The following is a 24,363-nucleotide window of genomic DNA, read 5'->3' as shown; positions in this document are numbered from 1 at the left end:
AAAGCCCCGGTTACAATGGTTCTCATGATGCTTCACTGCGGCCTTAGAAAATGTTCCCTTTTGTTAGGGAAGAGTTTAACAGTGATCTTGGGAATTCATTCTGGTCTGGGCTCTAAACGCTAAGGGAAAATGTTGGTACTTTTCCCTCCGCGGCGTTCCAAGGTGCAGCTTGGCTGGTAATCTCTACAGGGCAGAATGAGTCAGCGGTCTGAGTCACTTTACCAGAATGTATCCCATGTGTTCTGTTCCAGGTCTCAAATAGCAGAGTGGCTGGTCATGAGGAGGCCCCGGGCTGAGAGCACAGCAGAACCCTAGAGAGAAAACAAGCCCTAACACTTCCCTCAGACTCCAGCTCCAAATAAAGAAGTCGAAATGTCAAGGGTAGAAAATCCCCACTGTTCCTCATTTAAAGGAAATTGATTTGAAATGAAAGTAAGCGGAAGCAGCAACACATCAAATGTGCTTAGCAGGCAATGGGTTCATTCAGACAGTCTTGTAAGTTTTATTCCTTGAAATTGTCGGGAAATGACTACTTTTACAAAAGTATACTTTACTGGTTGAATTGTGTCCCCCTCCCCACCCCCAGATTTATATATTGAAGTCCTAACTTCCAGTACCTCAGAATGTGACCTTATTTGGACAGAGGGTCGCTGCAGATATAGTAAAGATGAGGTCATTGAGTGGGCTCTAATCCAGTATGGCTGGTGTCCACATAAAAAAGGGAAAATTTGGACACAGAGACAAGGAGAGAGGAAAGATGATGGGAAAATAAAGGCAGAAGGGTGCCCTGGTGGCTCAGTCGTTAGGTTGACTAGTCGTTCGTCAGACAAGCGTCTGACTCTTGCTTTCGGCTCAGGTCATGATCTCACGGTTTGTGAGTTTGAGCCCTGCATTGAGCCCTGATTTGGGTTCCCTGCTGTCAGCAAAGAGCCCACTTTGGATCCTCTGTCCCCCACTCTCTCTGCCCTTCCCCACTCACGTGGGGAATATGTAGTGTGTAAGCCCCACAAGATGTGTGCTATATTTGGACTCAGAACAACCTGGAGGTCATGTGAAAGGGAGAGCATATCTTCTCCGTGGTCCTAGCCTCCAAGTGTCCCTTGTTAAGAAGGGCTCCCCCTCTGGCCATGCTTCTGGTAAAGGCCACTTTTTATCTACTGCTGCTCAAAGTTACATTCATTCTGACCTCATACGGAGCAGAGCACCGAAACTCTGTATCATGACAATTATTTGCTTTCTGTGGTAGATCTTTCAATAATGTCTACAACACTGATTAGATTACAACTCTTATCTGTGATATATACTACCATGAAAATGAGAAAGAAAGGGGTTAGTAGCTTTCTCCTTACAACGTGGAGGGCCAGAGGTGACCCAGCTGTCAAAGCAATGGTTTTACCTCCTAAACCTAATTTACCTCAATTACTTAAAATATTGTCTAACTGTGATTGAATAAATACATGAAACGAGCTTGAAATTAATGGAAGACACGATAACTATTTCAGTCCTAAGCTGGTCCTTTAGACTTAATTTTGCAAGAGTTTCAGGGAATGTTATAAACAATGGAGAATTTATAAAAGTCATCAGGAAGTAGCTAAGTCTTGAGATACGCTGAAGTATCTACAAGACTATGAAACTTAGAAACTATGAGACTTAGAAACTCATAGGAACTGGGGTGCCTGGGCGGCTCAATCGGTTGGGTGACCCACTCTTGATTTCAGCTCAGGTCATGATCTTACGGTTTGTGAGTTTGAGACCCACGTTGGGCTCTATGTTGATAGCTTGGAGCCTACTTGGGATTCTCTCTCTCTCCCTCTCTCTGCCCTGCCCCTGCTAATGCTCGCTCTCTCTCTCTCTCTCTCTCTCTCTCTCTCTCAAAATAAATAAATAAACTTTAAAAAGATTTAAAAAAAGAAACCCAGAGGAACTAAAAATATTTCTTTGAGAATCCAAAGGGCGTTTAGACAGCTGCTCCAAAACACACAGAATAAGATTGTGGGTATTCCATCATGATTTTAAAAAGTGAGGCCCATGGGAATGGAAAGGAGGCTGAAATATAATCAAATGTGAGTAGGGATCAGAAAACACCACATCACGGGATGCTCTGTGGAGAAAACCAAACTCTTCCCTTAACTGGGAGATTTTTTCCAACAGACAGACTGAATAAATAACGTGCATTTTCTCTTTCAAAGAAATCATAGGAAGTTACTAAGGAGATGCTTTCCCATTTCTCAGTCATCTTTACTATCCCCATTATGCACAAGTGAAAACCTCTCATTCAGCTGATGGGAGTTTAATCTGTGTACCCTTCTTTACATATACAAATGTCCTTCCTCCTCCCAGAAGATCATATAGTGTTTCCAGAGATATACTTAACTGCCTGATTAATTACTGGACCTCTATGTAAATTACTGTAAACATGTAGATGATCATTTTATCACTTATTCAGCTTGACCAACATTTACAGTTTAACATATCTGACAAAGCCATTTATATACCCCTATAATATAACTAAAGGTACGTGAAAGCTATGGTAAGTCTCTAATAATAGCCTTAAAATAATTTGCTAACTACAGACAGTTCCCTAAGCAATTACAAGATGCTGTATGTTAATTTAGAAAGGAATTCCAAACAAGGCATTTAAAACCTAATAAGATGCCATTAAATGAAGGGAGACAGGGGAGGGAGGAGGGGAAAGAAAACCCTAAGGCTTGAACTAGGAGAAATGATTCTCTGAGCTACTGACCCTTGCAAGATCCACGTTTTCCTTGGATTTCTATACACAAAGCAGATTTCTAATTGAAGGTGATTATCTAGTTACTACATCCCAAACTGCATATGTTTCTTGTATTGAGTCACATCCACATCTAATTATATGGAGCATTTATCAATATGAAAGTCCCTAGAAATAATTGAGTCAACCTACGAACTACATACAATGAGAACGTGCTCTATAAACCACGAGGCACTGTATAACCACCAAATGTGATTATCTCCAGTGACAACAGTCTGCCTCCTGGTACTCATATGGATCTATTCAGATTGACATCTGAATTATGATGTCAATCCACTGGGAATAAACCTTCCACAGAAATTACAGAAAAAAAGCACCTGGTTTGCTCTTGGTTTTTCTGAGGTATGGATACCTCCTGCATACCTGCTGGTCACTAGAAATACACACGTCAGTATCGTCATCAACACCATGAGGAAAAAGAAAAAGCATGGCAACACACAATTCTAAAAACAAAAATATGAAGTGCTATACAGCACTTTTTGTCGCCATAAACTTGAGAGCTGAGTGCCTCGATCAAGGCGACGTAACAGTAAAGAAATATGCAGACTTCTGCATGGCACAAATGTGCTTCTGTAAAATATCATCCCCGTTAGTTAGGTTAATTAAGATGAACACACAAGTCATTGAAAACCCCCAAAGTCGACAAAAGATAACTTACCAAGGAAACACACAAAGGCAAAAGTAATATTCACTCTGAGTCATTCATTTAACAGATTGGAAGGAGCGTCTTATGAATACTTGAGCTGTCACCATTGATTACCAAAAATGACACGCATCCAAATAGCTTACAAGGGCCAAAGGACAACCTGTTTTCCTACAAAAGTTCGATGGACAATGTGCGCTGGTGCACAGAACGAGTGGAAGTGAATCTGATCCCACATACAATCGCCGCTATTAAGCGGACTATACATACGCACACATACAAACTTGAGTATTTGCGTTGTAGGTTTTGTTGTACTCAGGTGAATGAAATAGCACTCATCCTGGGAATCCATGTTTGGCATTTTTCATTGACTTAGCACAGTGTTTCCATCCAAAATAATAACCTGCATTCCTAGTCAAATATATCACAACGAAGCATTCAAAGCAAAAGACCGACACTGACTTATGCTGTAGAATAATCTTTTGTAAAATTTGTCATTGCCACCCCCCCAAAATAAACATTCCCACCCTTACCTCGAGGGTCATGTTCACGGTACTGATGGCCACTTTTATTTCTCCATCGGACAGTTCTTTTATGTCCTTCAGCATTGTCTGTTCAATACTTAAACCTACAGATGAGAGGGGAAAAACATTATTTACACTTGGGGAACTGTTTTGGGTACTATCAAGGGACTATGTAAAGAATTCACCCTGTTAATTTCAATGTATTCTCCCAATAAGATCTCTTTTACCCATAACGAACACACACATTAAAGCAAAAATCACATCAGAGACAGATTTGCACCTGTTAGGTTCCTAGCAAGAAATAGAATTCACCCCTCATCACACACACACACACACACACACACAGAGTTTTTAATGGTAGGACACATACAGAAGTATGGGTGGGGCCAAGAAAATGAATAAAAGATGGTGAGGCATCCAGACACTGGCAAAGGGACAAGGGAAGAAACAGACCTGAAAGTACAGGAGAGGGGCCGTCAAAAACTTAGCGTCAAATCAGTAAGGACGCAAGGGAGAAATAGTACAGCCTCTTTATTCTCCTTCCTTGGATCCTCACATCCCATGTGTTACTAACGCTTTTCACTAACCAGAAGGCAGAGGATTAAACACTCAGAGGTCAGCCTCTAGAGGCCCACAGCAGACCAGGGCAGAGAATGGAATGGGGAGGAGTGAGCCAATGACAAAAACCTAACATAATCATGCAAGCTAGCTAAGGAATACATCGCAAGATCAAAATTTGCTTTCAGGATGGATTCAGTTGGGCCTTCATACTTTCTATTGTAATTTAATTCAAAGTGCACTTCATAGGGGCACCTGGGTGGCTCAGTTGGTTAAGCGTCTGACTTCAGCTCAAGTCATGATCTCGCGGTTCATGGGTTCGAGCCCTGCATGCGGCTCTGTGCTGACAGCTCAGAGCCTGGAGCCTGCTTCGGATTCTGTGTCTCCCTCTCTCTCTGCCCCTCCCCCACTTGTGCTCTGTCTCTCTCTCCCTCTCTCTGAAAAATAAATAAATGTAAAAAAATAAAAAAAAATTACAACTCTCTACCAATCACAGCAGTGTGGGGAAACAGATGGGTATGAAATATTTTCCTTTGACTTGAAGACTAACAGGCCACAATCTATCATAAGGCAGCATAAAATGAGTTATAGAATATATTGCGACATTAAAATCTTGGTCTAGTCTTGAAAGTGAATGACATAAACTCACCCCATCGTGTGGCCACACTTACACCTACACGCACGCGTGTACATTGGGAGCAAATGCGCCGGGGCCCCGCCCACACGTCCTCACACCTTCCGTGGCCGTGTGCCCCGGCATGACGCCCAACCACGAAAGCCCACTCTGGGGGGGATTAACAGCCCCCGGGACTGAGCAGCCCCCAACAGTCCAGTGGCATGCTGGTAAATATTTAACAACCAACAAGCGAAGCTTGATCTGTAGCGTTTGTTCATCCCTGTGGTGGCAATACTCCCACCAGGGCTGATTTCCAGCTGCCAACCCACATAATCCAATTCACAAAACTTCTGAGTTTTAACAACTGGCCCCTGGAGCTTGGATGAGCAAGTTCTAACACACTTGGGATCTAACACACATGGGATAACACTGAGGTGCAATTCCTCTCTCTTTCCCCGGGCTCCCCCCCCCGCGGGGCGACATTATGGCTTCCCACAGAGCTAACCTGCCCCATAAACCCCTCCGTCCCCTCTCAGTGCTTCTTGGGTTCCTCTCCAAAATAAACTGCTTTGCCTCTGGCTCTGTCCCCAGGGGATTCCAAACTGAGGGAGAAAGCTTTGTCTGGGGCTGGCCTGGTCACTCGCCAGCTGTGTGCGTGATGACCAGAAAGCAAAGCCGCCCTTCTGTGCCTCAGTGTTCACATCTGGAAACTGGGGGTAATACCTGTCAGGATTGTCATGAAGACTCATATAATCCGTGCCAAGTTATTCCAGCATCCGTGAATTATATTTGTCTCTCATCACGATGAAACAACTGAGCCAGGAAATCCACTGTCTTGATAAAGCTTCGATTTAGAGAATAATTTTATCTGCTTAGCTGTCTTCGCTCTTTCTTTTTCTTTCTAAAATTAATTGATTTATGAAATCCCGTTGTACTTGACATTGCTCCTGCCACATTGCTCAGAATAGAACCTTCTCGGCACAGGGATTTCATGTAATGAGGCATCCGGGGTGCACGTTAGACCCGTGAATTACCCATACATGCAGAAGCAAAGGCCCCAGAGGTGAGTGTGTGGTACGGGCTGCCTGCTTCCAGGGCGAGTCAACATTATGTGCCTGACAATCTTCCACAAGCACGGACAGTAGGGAAGAAAACAAAGGCGCTGGCAATGTGCCACCCCAGAAACCATCCCTACTCAGGCGCTGTGACAGAGAGCCGGGGGACAGAGTCACTCACCCTGAGCGCTGAATTGGGTCTCCTGCAGGACGTTGATGATGTCCTCTCTCGGAGGCAAGCTGGGAAATTTTTCTTCCAGGATAGAGAGAATTTCTTCCTGTTTCTCTGAGATCTTCTCGGATTCCATGGTCATCCACTTGAAAAGGATGCTACCTAAAAGACATGAATGAAAATGGCCTTTCACTTTCCAACCAAGCCAGGATGGGAGCCAGGAAAATCCATGTTTTCTGGCTTGTCTATCCATACTTCCACTTTCAGTTTCTTGTCTGGACCAGAGGCCTCCATGGAGTAGCTTTCAAGAGGCAGGTGTTAGAAAACGCTTCAGATACTGTCTGCCCCGCCTCCTTGATTGCCGGGTATTCATCTCTGCAACGTAAGAGCCTATTGCACACTTCATAGGACAGAGTTTATGGGTAAAGGAACAAAATGGATAGCTTTCCCCACCCACACAAACCTACAAAAATGATATACATGTTTTTATCATTTCAGAATGGAATTTAAGGGCAAACTCTTTTAAAATACTAATATTATTTACTATTTCCCTTTAATATTCCCTTTAAGAGACCACAGAGGAGACTGCTTCCACTCATCACATTATACATTACAGGGTTCACATATGAACTTCTTCCTTTTAACAACTCAAGGACTGCATAGTCTGTCAGCAGGAAAGGAATCGGACAAGGTGGTGAATCTGGAGCCCATTCTCAATCTCCCAGGAACCACACACTTCTTCGAAGTTACTGTTATCCATTTATAAGAATTCACAAGCTGGGGGTAAATTACAGGCCTCCATTACACAGTAATTTGCCAACAGGAATGACCTTCCTCTGACAAATTCCTGGAATTTTCTGTGCACAATCTCACCATGAAAAGGAGGATTTGCCACTTGTCACATCCCCTTCCCCTGTATCTTGATCCGGGCTAACATGGAGCCACGGGGGAAAGAAAAGTTTTACTTATGATGAATGACGACACTCTCTATAAGTCTCCACACCTGTTGGTTAATCAAGGTGTCACCATCTCTCCCAACATGGGGCTCGAACTCATGACCGTGAGATCAAGAGCCACCTGTTCCACTGAGCCAGCCAGGTGCCCCACCACTTGCCCATTTTAAAACAGAAATAGGGGCGCCTGGGTGGCGCAGTCGGTTAAGCGTCTGACTTCAGCCGGGTCACGATCTCGTGGTCCGTGAGTTCGAGCCCCGCGTCGGGCTCTGGGCTGATGGCTCAGAGCCTGGAGCCTGTTTCCGATTCTGTGTCTCCCTCTCTCTCTGCCCCTCCCCCGTTCATGCTCTGTCTCTCTCTGTCCCAAAAATAAATAAATGTTGAAAAAAAATTTAAAAAAACAAAAACCAAAAAAACAGAAATAATACTGCTTTCCCAGCTTGCAAAGTTATATTGAGAATCAATGAATGCAAATATCATAATAACAGTAAATATGCCAAATATATTTAAAGCATTTCATTCATTCATTCATTCATTCATTCATTCCTTCAACAAAGAAGCACTTGCTATGGGCAGGGCACAATGCTAGATGCAATGATTCAAGACTGAGATACAGACATTCATGCCCCTTGAAGCTCATAGTCGTTTAGGGGCTACAAATAAGTAAACACATACAATTCGATCATTAGAGGGACGAGGAATATCACTGGGGAATACACAGTAGTCTAGATCTAGACCAGAATCTAGGAGTCACAAAAAGCTTTGTAGAGAGAGTTAACCTTGGCTGAGACTTGACGGATAACTTAATGTAAAGGAAAAGTAAGAAGATCATCATGGTCACGTAGACCATGTGCAAAGGCACTGAGGTGGGAGAGGCTCTGGAGGGATTGTTACAAAACGTAAATGTCAGGGGCACCTGGGTGGCTCAGTCGGTTAAGCATCCAACTCTTGATTTCAGCTCAGATAGTGATCTCACGGGTGGTGGGACTGAGCCCCATGTTGGACACTGCACTTACAGTGAGAAGCCTGCTTGGGATTCTCTCTCCCTCTCTCTCTCTCTGCCCCTCACCCATCCCCCCCCTTTCTCTCTCACTCAAAAATAAATAAATACACGTTAAAAAAAGAATCCCTCGAGCTACCAAGCAGAGAATGAATCAGACAAAGCATACCAGGAGAATTAGAAGGCTGTTTTAGATGAGAATCAAGGAAGAAGCAGTCCACAGGCAGAGAAGTGGACGGATTCAAGATAAATTATCATTTAAAGGTGGGGAGCAGCCAGCTGGATTCTTCGGTCTGACAATTTCTGGCACAGAATCCAAAACATAAAGGTGGCTTTTCCACTCTTTGTTGAGGCAATGGTGAGTCTGAATTTCAAAAAAGACCCTCATCTGCTTCTGGCTCTGATAAACTACTTGTACCAAGAACAAGGAGAAAAGCTAGATAAAAGACCAAAAAAAAAATATTACACTAAAATATATGTTAAAAAACCTGTGATGACATCAGGCAGTTACCCAGGTGACCATCTTAAAAGTGAAGATCCTGGAGAGAAGGAAAGCGCGAAGGGGTGACGCCCACGCTTGGTGTTGTTCGTCCTCTCTGGGTATTTGTTAATTTAGAAGTTGTAGCTAATGAGATAAGAAGATTCACAGACCTAACAATAGTTTCACAGGGATAGAGAGGCAAAAATTGAGGTTTAGGGCTCTCTGCAGAGAAGGAGTCTCGGGTTAAATAACCCAGGTTTTGAGAGGAGGCCCCTGGAGAGCCATACCCTGGGAAAGAGGTTGGAGAAAAATGATCTGCAGGGTGAGTCTGGTCCACCACCAGATTTTCTCAATAAAGTTTTGGTGGAATACAACCACACTTATTAACGTTGCTCATGGATGTTTTTGTGCTATAATGATGGTGTGAGTAGTTGCAACAGAGACTGTAGGCCTGCAAAGCCTAAAATATTTACTGCTTGACTTTACGCCGATAAAGTTTGCTGACCTCTACCGCAGCCAAAGGATGAAGCAAGAATAGATTAGTCCTCAAGACGACGCAAGTCCTGATTTGAGTCGGCTCAAACACAAAATAGATGAAGTTTCTCTGACATTCTTCTAGCTACCTCTGGTGCCAGAAGCCTGTCCTCTCTGGAGCAAACAAATCTCATCATCCATCGCTTCATTATCTCTACATCTTTCATGTATGCTGTTCAGCAATCAGTGACAAATTACCAGGCATTAAAAAATATATATATGATCAAATGACTGAAAAGTTCAGGGGGAAAAAAAAACTCATGAGAGAAAGAACGGAAACAGAACTAGAGGGAATTTTTAAAAAGGAGCTGGAGAATTACAGTAGAGAATTAGAATCTATAAATAAAATATGCAAAAGAAAATTTTAAACTGCAAGTTTAATCATTGAATGTAAGAACTCAAAAAAAAACAGGCATGCCTGGGTGGCTCAGTTGGCTGAGTGTCTGACTTTGGCTCAGGTCTTGATCTCACAGTTCGTGGGTTCCGGCCCCGCGTCGGGCTCTGTGCTGACAGCTCAGAGCCTGGAGCCTGCTTCGGATTTTGTGTGTGTGTCTTTCTCTGACCCTCCCCTGCTTGCGCTCTGTCTCTCTCTCTCAAAAAATAAAATAAAGGGGCGCCTGGGTGGCTCATTCAGTTGAGCGTCCGACTTCAGCTCAGGTCACAATCTTGCAGTTGGTGTGATCGAGCCCTGCATTAGGCTCTGTGCTGACAGCTCAGAGCCTGGAGCCTGCTTCTGATTCTGTGTGGGTGTCTCTCTCTCTCTCTACCCCTCCCCTGTTCATGCTCGGTCTCTCGCCCTCAAAATAAAATAAGCATTTAAAAACTAAATAAGTAAAATAAAAAGTTTAAAAAAAAACATATAAAAAGAACTCAAAAAATATGTTCAATGACAGATGAGATCCACTGAGAAGATTAGTAAATTGGAAAATAAGTCAGAAGAAAATCTCCATGCTGAAGTATGGAGAGACTAAAGGGATGAAAAATCTACAGATGAGCATAAGAGACCCAGGGAACATGGAGAAAAGGCCTGACATACATGCAATGGAAGTTTCCCTTGGAGGAGAGAAAAATGGGACTAAGATTATATTTAAAAAGGCAACAGCCAATCACCTTTCAAAATTAATGAAAGATATTACTCCACGGTATTTGTGTTCAACTACGAACCCAAATCAGGATAAACACAAAGAAAAAGACCTCTAGCCATATGACACTAAAACTGCTAAAAATTACAGAGAATAGAAATTTGAAATCAATCAGAAAAAGACAACATGACTGTCAAAGGTACAACAATAAAAGGGAGAGCTGACCTCCTCCAAAATGACGAAAGTCAAAAGACAATGGAATTGTCTGCAAAGTACGGATAGAAAATAATTGCCAATCTAAATTTCTGTACTGAGTGAACACATGAAAAAATGAAGGCAAAATAAAGATGTTTCCAGAAAAATAAACTGAAATGGTCTGCCAAGAGAAAACCCACACTGAAAGCAAGTAGGAGCAGAAGAAAACCATTATATGTGGAAGCAAAGAAATGAAGGAAGAAAAGAGGCGCACTGGAGAATGAGCATACATGGATAAGAATAAATCAATGTTCATGGCATAAAACAATTGCAATATCTTATGGAGTTTTAAATTTATGTGTGATTAAAATACATTCCAGTGGCAACAAATTGCAGAAGGGACCAAGTAGAAGTAAATCACTCTACAGTTCTTGGATTGTCAGGAAAGTGATCAAAATATCAATTTATATGAAATTAGAATTGTATGTTATAACATGTATGTAACCACTAAAATAGCTTTCTTAAATAACTGATATCTCACAAACCAATGGGGGGAAATGTAATAGCAAAAATACTTTAATATAATAGGAGTAAAGAAATAAGGAAACGGAAGAAATGTGAGACAAGTTGAAAACAAACAGCAAAGGGGCGCCCGGGTGGCTCAGTCGGTTGAGCGTCCAACTTCAGCTCGGGTCATGATCTCACGGTTCGTGAGTTCGAGCCCCACGTCGGGCTCTGTGCTGACAGCTTGAAGCTTGGAGCCTGGAGCCTGCTTCGGGTTCTGTCTCCCTTTCCCTCTGCCCCTCTGCCCCTCCGCCTCTCACACCTCTCACACCTCTCACACTCTGTCTCTCTCTCTCTCTCTCAAAAATAAATATTTTTTTTTTAAAGACAAAATTATCAAACTGAATTTTAAAAGCCATAATAGCAATATCCCGTTTTGACTTATGCCTTGGGGTGCCCGGGTGGCTTGGTCAGTTAAGTGGCTGACTTTGTAAAAGCACACCTGAGATATGGTGAAATATGTTGAGATATGTGGAAAGACTGAAAGTAAAAAAGTAGAAAAGATGGAACAATTGTATGATATATTAATTGGGGACAAAGTAGACTAAAGTTCGCTAAGAACCGGTAGGGAAAAAAGTCTGTAAAGATGTAGAATATTTGAGCAACAGGAGTAGCAAAGTTGACCAAACTGGCGGGTATTAAACACTGTCATCAACAATGGTGGACTAGACGTTCTTGTTTAGCACAAATAAGACGTTAACCCAAACTGACCATCTGCTGAGGCATAAATCAAGTCTTTTTTTATTTTTTTAATGTTTACTTTTGAGAGATGGGGGGGGTGGGGAGGAAGGGTGGAGAAAGAGGGGGACACAGAATCCAAAGCGGGCTCCAGGCTCTGAGCTGTCAACACAGAGCCCAATGCGAGGCTCGGACTCATGAACTGTGAAATCATGACCTGAGCTGAAGTTGGCCACCTAACTGATCAAGCCACCCAGGTTCCTCAAGTCTTAACAAATTTCAAAAAATTGCAACCACAGAGTTACCGTCTATGGCCACCATAACAGTCTGAAAATCAGTAATAGGACAAAACTAGAAAATTCCCAAATATTAGAAAATTAAACAACACACTTCTTTTTTTTTTTTTAATGTTTATTTTATTTTTGAAAGAGAGAACGTGCAAGCAGGGGAGGGGCAGAGAGAGAGGGGCACACAGAATCCAAAGCAGGCTCCAGGCTCTGAGCTGTCAGCACAGAGCCGGACGTGGGGCTGGAACTCATGAGCCATGAGACCATGACCTGGGTCAAAGTTGACGCTTAACTGACTGAGCCACCCAGGCGCCCTAAACAATGCATTTCTAAATAACTCATCGTAAAAGAAGAAATCACAACATATTGTAATATATTTTAATTGAATGACAATGAAAATATGACATTTAAGTGTGTGGGATGTAACCGAAGCTATGCTCTGAGGAAAAAAACCTTTAAAAGCATCAGATGTTAGGGGTGCCTGGGTGGCTCAGTTGGTTAAGCACTAGACTCCTGGTTTTGGCTCAGGTCATGATCTCATAGTTTGTGAGTTCGAGCCTCAAAATGGGCTCCACACTGATAGCACTGAGTTTGCTTGGGATTCTTTCTCTCTCTCTCTCTCTCTCTCTCTAACTTAAAAAAAATTTTTTTTAAAAAGCATCAGATGTTGGGGTGCCTGGGTGGCTCAGTCGGTTGAGCGTCTGACTTTGGCTCCGGTCATGATCTCATAGTCTGTGAGTTCGAGCCCCGCGTGGGGCTCTGTGCTAACAGCTCAGGGCCTGCAGCCTGCTTCGGATTTTGTGTCTCCCTCTCTCTCTGCCCCTCCCCCACTCGCGCGCGCGCACTCTCTCTCTCTCTCTCTCTCTGTCAAAAATAAATAAACATTAAAATTTAAAAAAAAAATAAAAAATAAAAAATAAAAAGCATCAGATGTTAAAAAAAACAGCGAATTTAACAAAAACATGTCAAAGGAAGGATATAATAAAAATATAAGTGCATTTATATATAAATACAATATAATAGTTATATAATATATAATAATATAATATGTAATATAAATTTTGCAATTTGCATAAAAATATAGTTTTTTAACTGTTTAAGAAAAAGAAGAGAAGAGCTAGAGAAGGGCATAATTTACCAAAATGAGGAATGAGACAGTAACATACTACAGATTCTCCTAATACTAAGAGATAAGAACAAACTGTAATAGATTATAAAATTCGTCCGAAAATACTCCTGAATAAGTGCTTCTGAATAATACTTCTGAATACTTCTGAAAAAAAAAAAAACCCTCAACTTGTGAAACCTGGCAGGAAAGAAATTTAAAATCTAGATGGTTTTGTATCTGCATAAAAATGAGTCCCATTTCAGGGCACCTGGCTAGCTCAGTCGGTGGAGCCTGTGACTCTCCATTTCAGGGTTGTGAGTTCAAGTGCCCATATTGGGAGTAGAGTTTACTTAATAAAAAAAATTTTTTTGTAATGAATCCATTACACTTACTATCCATTGTTCCGAACTTATAAGAGATACACTGATTTTATACAAACTCTTCCAAAGAATAGAAAGAGCGAACACTTCCCAATTTATTTTCTTTCAGAACCTAGCATAATCTCAATACCAGTATCCAACAGGGACATCACAAGAAAGCAGAATTAAAGGCAAGTCTCTTAAATAAACATAGCAAAAAAAAACCCAAACCAAACAAAAAACTTTTTAAACTAGTCCCAAACCAAATTAGCAATATATTAGATGTTATTATGTAGTCACCAGGTAGGGATTTCCTAGGAATTAAAGGACAAATTAACATTCAAAAATCAACCGATATAATTCAGCATATTAACAGAAGAGAATACCATCTGACCATCTCAGGAGATGTCAAGTAGTAAAACTATCTAAAATCCAGGATTTAATCATTTTATAAAATCTCAGCCAAGTGGGAATGGAACACAAATGCCTTAATTTGATGAAGGACATTTATAAGAAGCAAATCAAAAAGGTAAACCTTGTATTTAACTGTGAAATACTGAAAGCCTTCCACCTCAAATCAGGAATGAGACACCTGCTATTTCTATCCATCACTGCACCGTGGCCAGAGCAATGAGACAAGCAAAACAAGTAAAAGGTATAAGGAAAGGAAAAGCAGATCTAAAAACTGTCTTTCCTCACAGATGATATGTTTGTGTATATAAAAAACTCAAAAGAACCTACAAATGAGCTTGACATTGTAAGTAAACTTAGCAAGGGCGCTTGGTACCACTTTAATAACACAAAATCTCCTGTATTTCTATAAACCATCACAATTAGAGAATTGGATTTAAAAATTTAAAAAAAAAACTGTAATAGCATCAAAATGTAAGATCCTTAAGAATAAATTTCACAAAAATGCGCCTGTCTCACAGTCGAACTAAGAATCATCTTTTTTTTTTTTTTTTTTTGATTTGGGGATCTTAATCTTAAAATACATACAATAGAAAGCAGTATTCAGAAAGTAGCATTGCACTAAACAAAGTCCTACAGAATAAGTCAATGAAAGAGACTTCCAACATTGATTTATGAGTCTGACATGAAAATGCAAAACACGACATACTAATGTAGGAGGGAAAAAAATAACTCAAAATCTTTCTCACCAACAACTCCGAGTTGTTTCTACTGCAAAGGAATGGTTATGGCCCAGCTTTATTCAAGGGATTCACCGATAGCAAATTTTTCTATTTCACATTAAAGACCCATTTACGTATATGCTTAACTAAATATCAATGTCAGGCCATATAAGCAGCCAAAGGCACCTCGTGGCAAAATCAAACCTGTTTTTGGAGTAAGACTTGATTTAACTTCCAGCAAATTCTGCAGAACTAAAAAAAAAAAAAAAAAATTTAAACCCATACACATGTACCCAACAGTGTCCCAGCTATTCACAGGCCAGGGGGGTTTAACAAGAAGCAACAAAGAAAGCAATTATAATAAAATTATAACAAACATTTCATTCCCTTAGAAAAAAATCAACCACAATGTGCTTTGTTCAAAAGAATGGCAAAGCGAAGGACCTTTTGCCAAAAGCAATCGCAGTACATTAATATTAAACATGATCTAATGAAGTCAGAAGTGGTTTGGGGAAAACATTCACCACAGTAAAGGCATATTCTGCATGATAAATTCTTAGCAGAAAAGAAGGGATTCAAACCCCTTTCCTTGTTTCACTTGGGATTGATTCTTTTTTATACTGAAACAAAAAAATTAAGGAATGAATAACAGGGGCGGGGGGAAGAAGAAAGGAGAAAAAAACAGAAAATACAACTTCGTTCGCAGTTTTGCCTGAAAAGGGATAATAAAAAAAGAAGCCTATGATTCTAGTGCTTAATAATCTTATCGATTTAAAACATGTGAATTTAAGAACGAGGCTTATCTCGGCATGGCATAAGAACTCGGAGGTTGAGGAATTGTTCTGGTTTTATATCTAGCCAAAAAAAAAAAAAAAAAGTAATTTCTTTCCTGTACCCACCACACAGATCTTCCCTCTTCCTGAGCAAAACAGGATGGATGAAATTCCCTTTGGACTCTGTAACCATTTTGGGAGACAGATGATTCACTGGGAGACATGATTCCCTCTTTGGGCAGGAGAGGAAAAAAAAAAAAAAAAGAAAAGAAAAAATCTGGCTCTGTTCCTTTCTCATCTGACCTCCTTAAAAGGATCTTTTTTGAAGCTGTTAATCCAGGCTACTAAAATAGCAAGCAACTATTCTTTATTGAAGTTCAAATGGCCTTGCCAATAGAAAGGAGAGACTGCGTTTTCTTGAAAACCTAGGACATAGCTTTTCTGCGTCCTACGCGATGAACAATTGCCATCATTTGGTTTGCTATACGTAGTGAGGCTCTGTCAAGGTCTTATACAAATAAATGTGACAGGCCTTTTGGTGGGGGGAAGCGTGGTCTTAATGGAAACCTGACTGGTAATCAGTGGCTGCAGTCTTATCATTGCCAGCTGGTTCCCAGAAACACACACGCACGCACACACGCGCTTGTGCACACACACACAAATACACACGCACACAAATCCCCAATGCGATGATTCAGCAATTTAATGCAGCTTACATTTGGCAATACTCCTCCGGTGCACACCTCTGGGGAAATTAAAGAACACGGACTGAGGATTCTGGCAGGTCCATAGTCGTTTGTTTTTGGCAAACACTCAGGGCATAGCCCAGCACCAACTTTAGGCCACTCTGACTGCATCCAGTGACTTTTAGAAAGATGCAGATTGCAGCTTGTTTGAAAACGATACCAAAAAGGTCATAGAAGCAGAGAATAGGAAGGGAAAGAAAGGAAGATCAGAAAGAGCCGACAAGGAAAGGCAGAAGGGGAGAAAAAAATAAAATAAAATAAAGAACCACAACAGAAGAAACAGATGTGGGGTGGGGGAGACGAGTAAAATCTCACTTCCAAAGCCAGGGTCATTTAGGATCCCATCCGAACAAGCACATTCTCTTCGTAGACAAATAACTTCTTACACAAATAATTGCAAAGTAATCTATGGAAGTAAATCTGTGTCTTTCCAATTAAAGGTGATACTAATGATCTGTATCTTGAAATCTCTAAGTTTGAGGTATGTCTTCTTAAAAGAGCACAGCAAGGCCTAGCTTTTGTAAGAAGTAGTAATTTAAGGAAATGCAAATTATGTCAACTTCATTAAATCAACATCTGAACACACACTGGCCGTGAGTGAGTCACCTGTTGACATTTATCCATAACTGTCCCGCCAGGGCCCGGAGGGTACATTGTTAAAGAAGCACAGCAGGTTATTTCTACCTAGGCAACAGGATACCTGCTTCTAATTGGTATATAAATGATCTTTTAACAACATCCGTTATAACCAGGTTCTACCTCAATATTCTAATACAATGTTCTCCCACAAGGTAAACACTGTGATACATATATATAAATATCTAATTAATATCTTTATAATCAATATATTTAATAACATTTTATATTTATATTAAATTAAGATATAATTATACGATTCTATGATTAATGTATAATTAATTATATTTAATATTTAATAATAATTAATATATTTAATATAAATATATATGTATTTCTACAGCAGTAAGTATAAGACTATAAAACAGTCCAATATGATTGAATTTCAATACTTCTTGTATTTAGAGAAAAAGAGCAACCTGTAGACTAAAGAAATTTAGAATGGAAAATAAGGTTGCTAGTCTTAATGGTGAAGTTGATTAAAACAACACCAATACACCAGTTGGAGAGTTGAAACTATCAGACACACGGCACCCAGTTCCTGTGTAAACCGTTACTTCATATGACTGAGGATGTCGATGACATTATTAGGGGTATTTTCCAGAAAACTGATGTACGGAAAAAATTCTCAGATTTTTTTTAAATGAGGAACTGGCATATGTATTTGTTTTAGTAACGATATAATTACAGTGAATTTGATTTCGATTTTTTCATTGGCTCCAAGAAGCTCATACACCAAGTTTTGGACTGAATACAATTTTTACAATTTTTATTCCTTTCTCAATATGTTGTTTTGTTTTTCTGGACTCTTTTTTCCTTGTTTTATTATATGCGCGTGCATTTTTGTAAACAACTTCCAATATTCTATGGGAGAAGGAAGGACCTGAGTAATAAACGGAAAAATGACAGATGACCGACTTCTGCAAATAGTACATTTGATATAAATGTAAAGATCTAATAACAAGTATGAGAGTATATGCTATATGATTCCATTTATATAATATGCAAAGCAGGCAAAACCAATCCGTGGTGTTATGGGTACATCCGGAGGGAGTAAAACTACACAGGAAAGCGAGGAAGCGTGGGTCATAAAAATGAGAATGCCGGTTACCTTTAAGGAGGCACTGAGGAGTGATGGAAAGGAGCACAAAGAGGTCTTTTTATTCAATTTCTTTACCTGGGTAATTGTTAAAAGGATGTTCCTTTTGTGATAATACTCTGAGCTTTTTATATTTATGTTTTGTCTTCCTTTCTGTATATATAGTATACTCCACAAAAGGATTAAAATTATATATATAATTATATACATATATATGTATATATATGTAGACAAAGAAAAGATGAATAAAAACAAAGGCTTGCAAAGAACAGAATAAGTTCTACCAGGATTTCTAAAAACTAAATAAAAATAAGAAGAGGGTTCATTACTGGAAAGGACAATGTCCAAATTCTGGGCGTTAAGAATGTTGGAGGGATGGGCAGGAACGAAATGGATGTTACTCTTTCACAGAACTACCTAAATCAACACATTCATAAAAAGGAAAGTTACAGGGGTGCCTGGGAGACTCCATCGGTTAAACGGCTGACTCTTGATTTCAGCTCAGGTCACGATCTCACGGTTCATGGAATCGAGCCCCACATCGGGCTCCACGCTGACGGCGGGGGGGCCTGCTTGGGATTCTCTCTCCCTCCCCCCACTGCCCACATCTCTCTCTCTCAAAATAAACGTTAAAAAAGCAGAAAGTATATACACAATGGTGCACAATGCCTCTTACGACAGTACTTCCTGAGGCTCCACTACGTGGCAGACACTATTCCAGGCGGCAGAGACACATCAGGGGAGCAGTGAACAAAACACAGTAGGTCTCCTTTCTCATGAAGCTTGCATTCCAGAGCGAGGGAGCAAAAGGGAGGAAGAAAGCCGTGATAGACGGAAAGATTAGGAGACAGACAGAAATAAGCGTTCCAGAAGGAAGGCACAGCTTGTATAGATCCTCAAGAGTGGAAAGAGTTTGGTGTATCTGAAAAAGCCCCTGTCCCTGGAACACGCGACAGGGGAAGAAAGGTTGAAACGCACGAGAGGATATCAGAGCAGGCAGGGGAGATGCCATGTTGCAGACTGCGGGGCTTGGGGATGGTGATTGGGTTTTGGCTGTGATGGATTTTGACTTTCAGGAGATTGATGTGACCGGTTCCCCTTGCCAAAGGCCGTTCTGACTGCTTCGTAGACAATGGATTTCATGGAGGAAAGAGGGCAACACTCAGGCGGCCATTGCATTAGTGTTGGAGAGGGGGAATTGCAGTTCCAACTGCATTACTAGCAGCGATGGTGGGAAAGTGGATGGATTCAGGCTATGCTGCAGACAGAGAGTCAGCAGGACTGGCTAATGGATCAATGTGGGAGGAGAGGTAAAGGAAAGAATCAGATATAATGCCTCGCCTGTGGCTTGAGTAACGGGTGGTGGGTCGGCGGGGCCTTTTACTGACACGGGGAAGCCGGGATAAAAGCAGGCTCGGAGGTACAGGGAACTAACGGGGTCCCTCACAGCCGTGTCAAGGTGGTGGTGCTAGTGAGACATGCATGCGAAGATGTCACACGGGCACCGGAGATGAACCTGGAAAGTTAAAGAGAGATCTAAAATCGCGGAACGAAATGAGGTCACTCAAGGACAAGAAACAGACTCCTAACTCTAGAGAACAAACTGACGGTTGCCTGAGGGGAGGGGTGGGCAATGGGTGGAAAAGATGATGGGGATTAAGCAGTGCACCTGTTGTAACGAGCACCGGGTGACGAATGGAAGCGACGAATCACAATATTGTACACCTGAAACTAATGTTATGCTGGATGTTAACTAACGGGAACTTAATGAGAAGCTTTAGAAAAAAGGATAATATACAGAAAAAAATGTCCCAGGATGAAGTTCGAGGGCGCTGCCATATTTCAAGGTTGAGCAGAAGAGAAGGAGTTTACCAAGCAAGGCTAAGGAAGAGTAGGCGCGACCTCTTGCACGTTAAGGAACACTCTGAAAATTACCATGTTTTCTCCAGCCTAGTGGGCTAAGAGGCATACTGAGGGTCCTCTCCAAGGATGAGGAGATCAATATCCTGACTCAACTGAAACCCATTTACAGCGTACCACGGTGCCTCAGCACGGTGTGTTCTAGGATATGACCACAGGAATGAAAGGCAAAGAATAATCAAATTGACCAAGTATTTTTTTCATGCTAAATTAAGGGGGGGGGGGACTAGTATAAAGTTTATAATAATATATCCTCCAAAGAGGTCTAATTAGGATATTTTTAAAGACTCTTCCAAGTCTCAGCCATAAATATTTAGTCTCACGACATCTGGAAACAGTTTTCAAAATTCTTGATGGCAAGGTGAGCATAGAAATTTTATGTTCCTTCAAGACGTAGAAGAACGCATAAATACATTCTAGAAATGTGTGTCAAGTTAATGGTTATTTTGAGCACCCCAAAATATAAAATAACATCTTAGCTGTGTATAGAGACAACCTTTTGGAAAGAGAACTATCCATGTTACGAAAATCAGGAATGCTAACATTATTTATAGACACGTCAAAAACCTCCCATTGGGTTTGGTGTTACTGCATGATCAGAAGACCATGAAATCGAACTTTGAGTTGAGTGAATGTAACAAAATTTGACTCGATTCCCTTCTGACGCCTACTAAAGACTGATATTCCACCACCCCTCCACCTGTGTACGTCCACGTCCACGTCCACATGCACACGTTGGCCAAAGGTCTCCAGAGCCTTCTTTCCACAGCATGAAGCCACCTTCCAGGCGTAGGGACTCTGGACTCTCTCATGACACATTGCATTGCAGTCTTTGCACATAGAGGCACTTCCTCCTCTTACATCCCAGTGTCCAGGCAGCAAGGAAGTGATGTCCCTATTCTGCCAACTTCCTAAGGCCACTTCAAGGCCAACCTTATGGAAGACCTCCAGTGAGAAGAAAAACCAAAGTCCTACCTCTAATTCTTGATAGCTCTGCCAACTAAGACCAACATAACTCATAAAAGGGGTCTGCATCCCTTCTAATTCCCTGAATCTCCATAGCATCATTATTATCAACGTCAACAACAAAATCATACCTTTGTGCCAATGTATCAGAGTATCACAGTTTGATCTGATTTTACTATTTACAGAAAAGCAAGATGATGAGCAATTTGTGGACCAACTGCCTTTCGTTCCGGCTAAATAACACACGTATTTTTTAAACAATAAACCAAGCTTCTTAGTTTGCAAGAAATTGAAACAAAATACTCTCTCGTGTTTGATCATTTGCACTGCGAAACAACTTCCCTCGTGGCTGGGATCCCAATTACCTTTATTTTCCTTCTGCTCTGTCACAGAGATAAATGATCATAGTTACTTGGTTTAGTTGCGGGCACGGTTTCCCACAGAGCATTTTTACAGATGTCCATTGTCAGAAAAATATTTAAAACAGGTTTACTGGGGCCATTAGTTGTGAAATATTTATAGGGGTCACAAAACTTGGACATTTTCCTCTCCACATTGTGGAAGAGACAGAGGAAGAGAAGGAAAGTGTCCTCAAAAGACTAGCTTCAGGGGCGTCTGGGTGGATAACAAGTGGTAAGCATCTGACTCTTGATTTCGGCTCAGGTCATGATCTCATGGTTTGTGAGTTCAAGCCCCGCATCGGCCTCCACACTGTTAGTGCAGAGTCTGCTTGGGATTCTCTCTCTCTTTCAAAATAAATAAATAAACTTAAAAAATTAAAAAAAAAAAAAACAGTGGCATCAACATTTTCTTGGTCTTCTCCTTCCTTCTTAAAAAATTCTTTCAGTCTGTTAATCACTGTTTTTCACTTTCTTGTGTTAAATAATTCTGAGAAAAATCTATGTCTACCATGTTCAGGATGGATTATTGAAAAAAAAAAAAAAAGCTTTATACAACACCCAAAGCTGTCCTACGTAGACAATAATGAATTTTTGTGGTAATTTTGGGCCACCAAAGTCAACTAACAATTTCCAGGTTAGAAAGCACTTTTTGGAAGTGGCAGGCTCCATGAGTGGAAACGAAAGATTAAAAAAGGTAGGGGCGCCTGGGTGGCTCAGTCAGTTGAGCGTCCGGCTTCGGCTCAGTCTCACAGTTCGTGGGTTCGAGCCCCGCGTCGGGCTCTGTGCTGACAGCTCAGAGCCTGGAGCCTGCTTCGGATTCTGTGTCTCCCCCTCTCTCTGCCCCTCCCCCGCTCATGCTCAGTCTCTCTCTCTCTCTCCTTCAAAAATAAATAAAAACATTAAAAAACATTTTTTTTTTAAAAAAGAAAGATTAAAAAAGGTCATTGACGATGGTGTGCTGGGAACACAGTGTTTAAAGGAGGCAAAGTTAAGACGGAAAATATTACAATGTCAATGAGGTGGTAAAGTGACTGTAAAAGTCCTGACACAAAATTACCAAATTCAAATATGTTTATTTTGTCATCCAAGCAGTGTTCTGCAAACCAAGCTTCTATCAGTACCAGGAGATATTTCGATGTGAGGAGTGGATTCTGGCCTGAGTCACACTGCTGTGGGACCAGAACCACCTCTGGAAGCTCTGGACGGCCAGAGGAGCCATTCTGGCTCCCCAACAGAGGTGAGGCAGTTCCGGTGAATAGTGAAACAGCAAAGACCCTTCATGCCTATTTTTAAACGCACATTGTTAATATTCAGTGTAATGCTACTCTTTAACAAACTCTTTACTCCCCGCTACCCTGATGAAGCTTCCCGCGGTCTTTAAAGGGGTTGTTAAGCCAAGAATGGATCACACTCATTCTGCATGAGCAAGTCGAGAAACACTCCATTAAGCCCTCCAGTATTTAATAGAAAGAGCCATCTCTCACCTCTGAGGAGATGAGCCAGCTGCTCGGTGATGAGCTCAGGAGCCTCCCGGAGAATCTCTTTCACCACAAGGGAAGAGGAAGACTCTCGGAACTCAAGGCCACCATCGCTCTGCTCCACCGGATTAATGACTTTGACAACCGCTGATTCTAAAGTTTGGTCCTCGCTGTAAAGCAAATGGTGGAGAGGAAAGGAAAGGGATATGGCACATCGTCTTACTTTCTGGAAGTATTTAATCTCTGCTCTCACACAAAAGACTTCCTCTCAACGGCCAAAAAGATGAGGAAGCTCACGTGACCCTTAGCCTATGCTTCACTTTCCATATTACCTAATTACCCACCCCCACCCCGCCCCGAAAGGCTTAGTCGCAGCCCCTCATGTCGTAGCATTTCTGTCTCTTGTTTTGCTGTTGAAAAATAATAATAAATAATAATAGTAGTAGTAATAGTAATAATAACGGCTGCCATTTACTGAACTTCCGCTGCAGGCCAGACACTATTATCAGGCCAGAAGGAATGTCACCAAGTCTTCTACTACACGATGACCCTATGAAATGGGTTCTAGTGAAACCCTCATTTTTAACATGAGGAAACAGGGGCACATGGGTGAGTCAGTCGGTTGAGCATCCAACTCCTGATTTCGGCTCAGGTAACGATGCCAAGGTCGTGGGATCAAGCCCCACGTCAGGCTCCATGCTGAGCATCTATCCTGCCTAAGATTCTCTCTCTCTCTCCCTCTGCCTCTCTCCCTGGCATGTGCGCTCTCTCTCCCTCTAAAATGAATAAATAAATACAAATTTTAAAAAGTTAAAAATGGGGAAACAGAGGCACAAAGTGGTTAAGAATTTTGTCCAAGGTCACAAAGCTTATAAGCAGACTAGCTTGTGTTTGAACCCTGATGTGGTTTCAGAGCTTGCATATCTGGTCACAGTGCTGGAGACAAATGACCACGGGCTTATTTACTTCCACCATCATCCTTTTTTTTTTTTAATTTTTTAAAATTAATTTTTAGTGTTTATTTATTTTGGAGAGAGACAGAGTGCGAGTGGGGCAGGGGCAGAGAGAGAGGGAGACACAGAACCCAAAGCAGGCACCAGGCTCTGAGCTGTCAGCACAGTGCCCGACACAGGGCTCGAACTCAAGAACCATGAGATCATGACCTGAGCCGAAGTCGGACGCTTAACTGACTGAGCCACCCAGGCGCGCCCCCCCCCCCCCCCCCCCCACTGTCATTCGTCACATGTGAGATGAGTTGGCTTTATCAAAGGCAGAAAGAAAGAGGTGAATAAGGCTGACGTTGGTCTTTCTGTCTGCCAGAAACAAATGAGTGGGAATGAAGGAAATAAAGATCTCAATTTTGGAAAGCATTCTGTTTCATAAATAGTCCTGAAGCTCAAGTTCACAGTGTCAGTCCCCAAACCAGCAGTTTAGCAGTTTTTCAGTTTTAACTGAGAACAAAACTCTTCCAAAGATTCTGACTTCCCAAGATTTCTTTAGCTTCTTGCACTGCCTTTATCCCTATTTATTCACATGAATTGGTTTGTAAAAGTGAGCACATAAATTGAGTCAAGGAGGTGATCATCCCGAACACTGATCATTGAAGTCAGT

The 24,363-nt window shown here is 41.4% G+C and overlaps 1 protein-coding gene across 7 annotated transcripts in view; it reads right to left on the bottom strand.

The window, feature by feature from the left end:
- PRUNE2 (prune homolog 2 with BCH domain) overlaps window positions 1-24,363 on the bottom strand; it is a 266,301-nt gene that overhangs the window by 175,573 nt on the left and 66,365 nt on the right. For all 7 annotated transcript variants that reach the window (XM_053205246.1, XM_027041002.2, XM_053205242.1 and 4 more), the window contains exons 4-6: window positions 22,759-22,922; window positions 6,369-6,521; window positions 3,968-4,062 (exon numbers count right to left, since the gene is read on the bottom strand). In XM_053205246.1, the coding sequence (XP_053061221.1) occupies window positions 3,968-4,062; window positions 6,369-6,521; window positions 22,759-22,922 (412 nt within the window). The remainder of the gene's footprint in view (window positions 1-3,967; window positions 4,063-6,368; window positions 6,522-22,758; window positions 22,923-24,363) is intronic.

This window comes from Acinonyx jubatus, chromosome D4 (assembly GCF_027475565.1).
Source record: "Acinonyx jubatus isolate Ajub_Pintada_27869175 chromosome D4, VMU_Ajub_asm_v1.0, whole genome shotgun sequence".
Taxonomy (NCBI): Eukaryota; Metazoa; Chordata; class Mammalia; order Carnivora; family Felidae; genus Acinonyx; species Acinonyx jubatus.
This window is presented reverse-complemented; position numbering and strand designations above follow the sequence as displayed.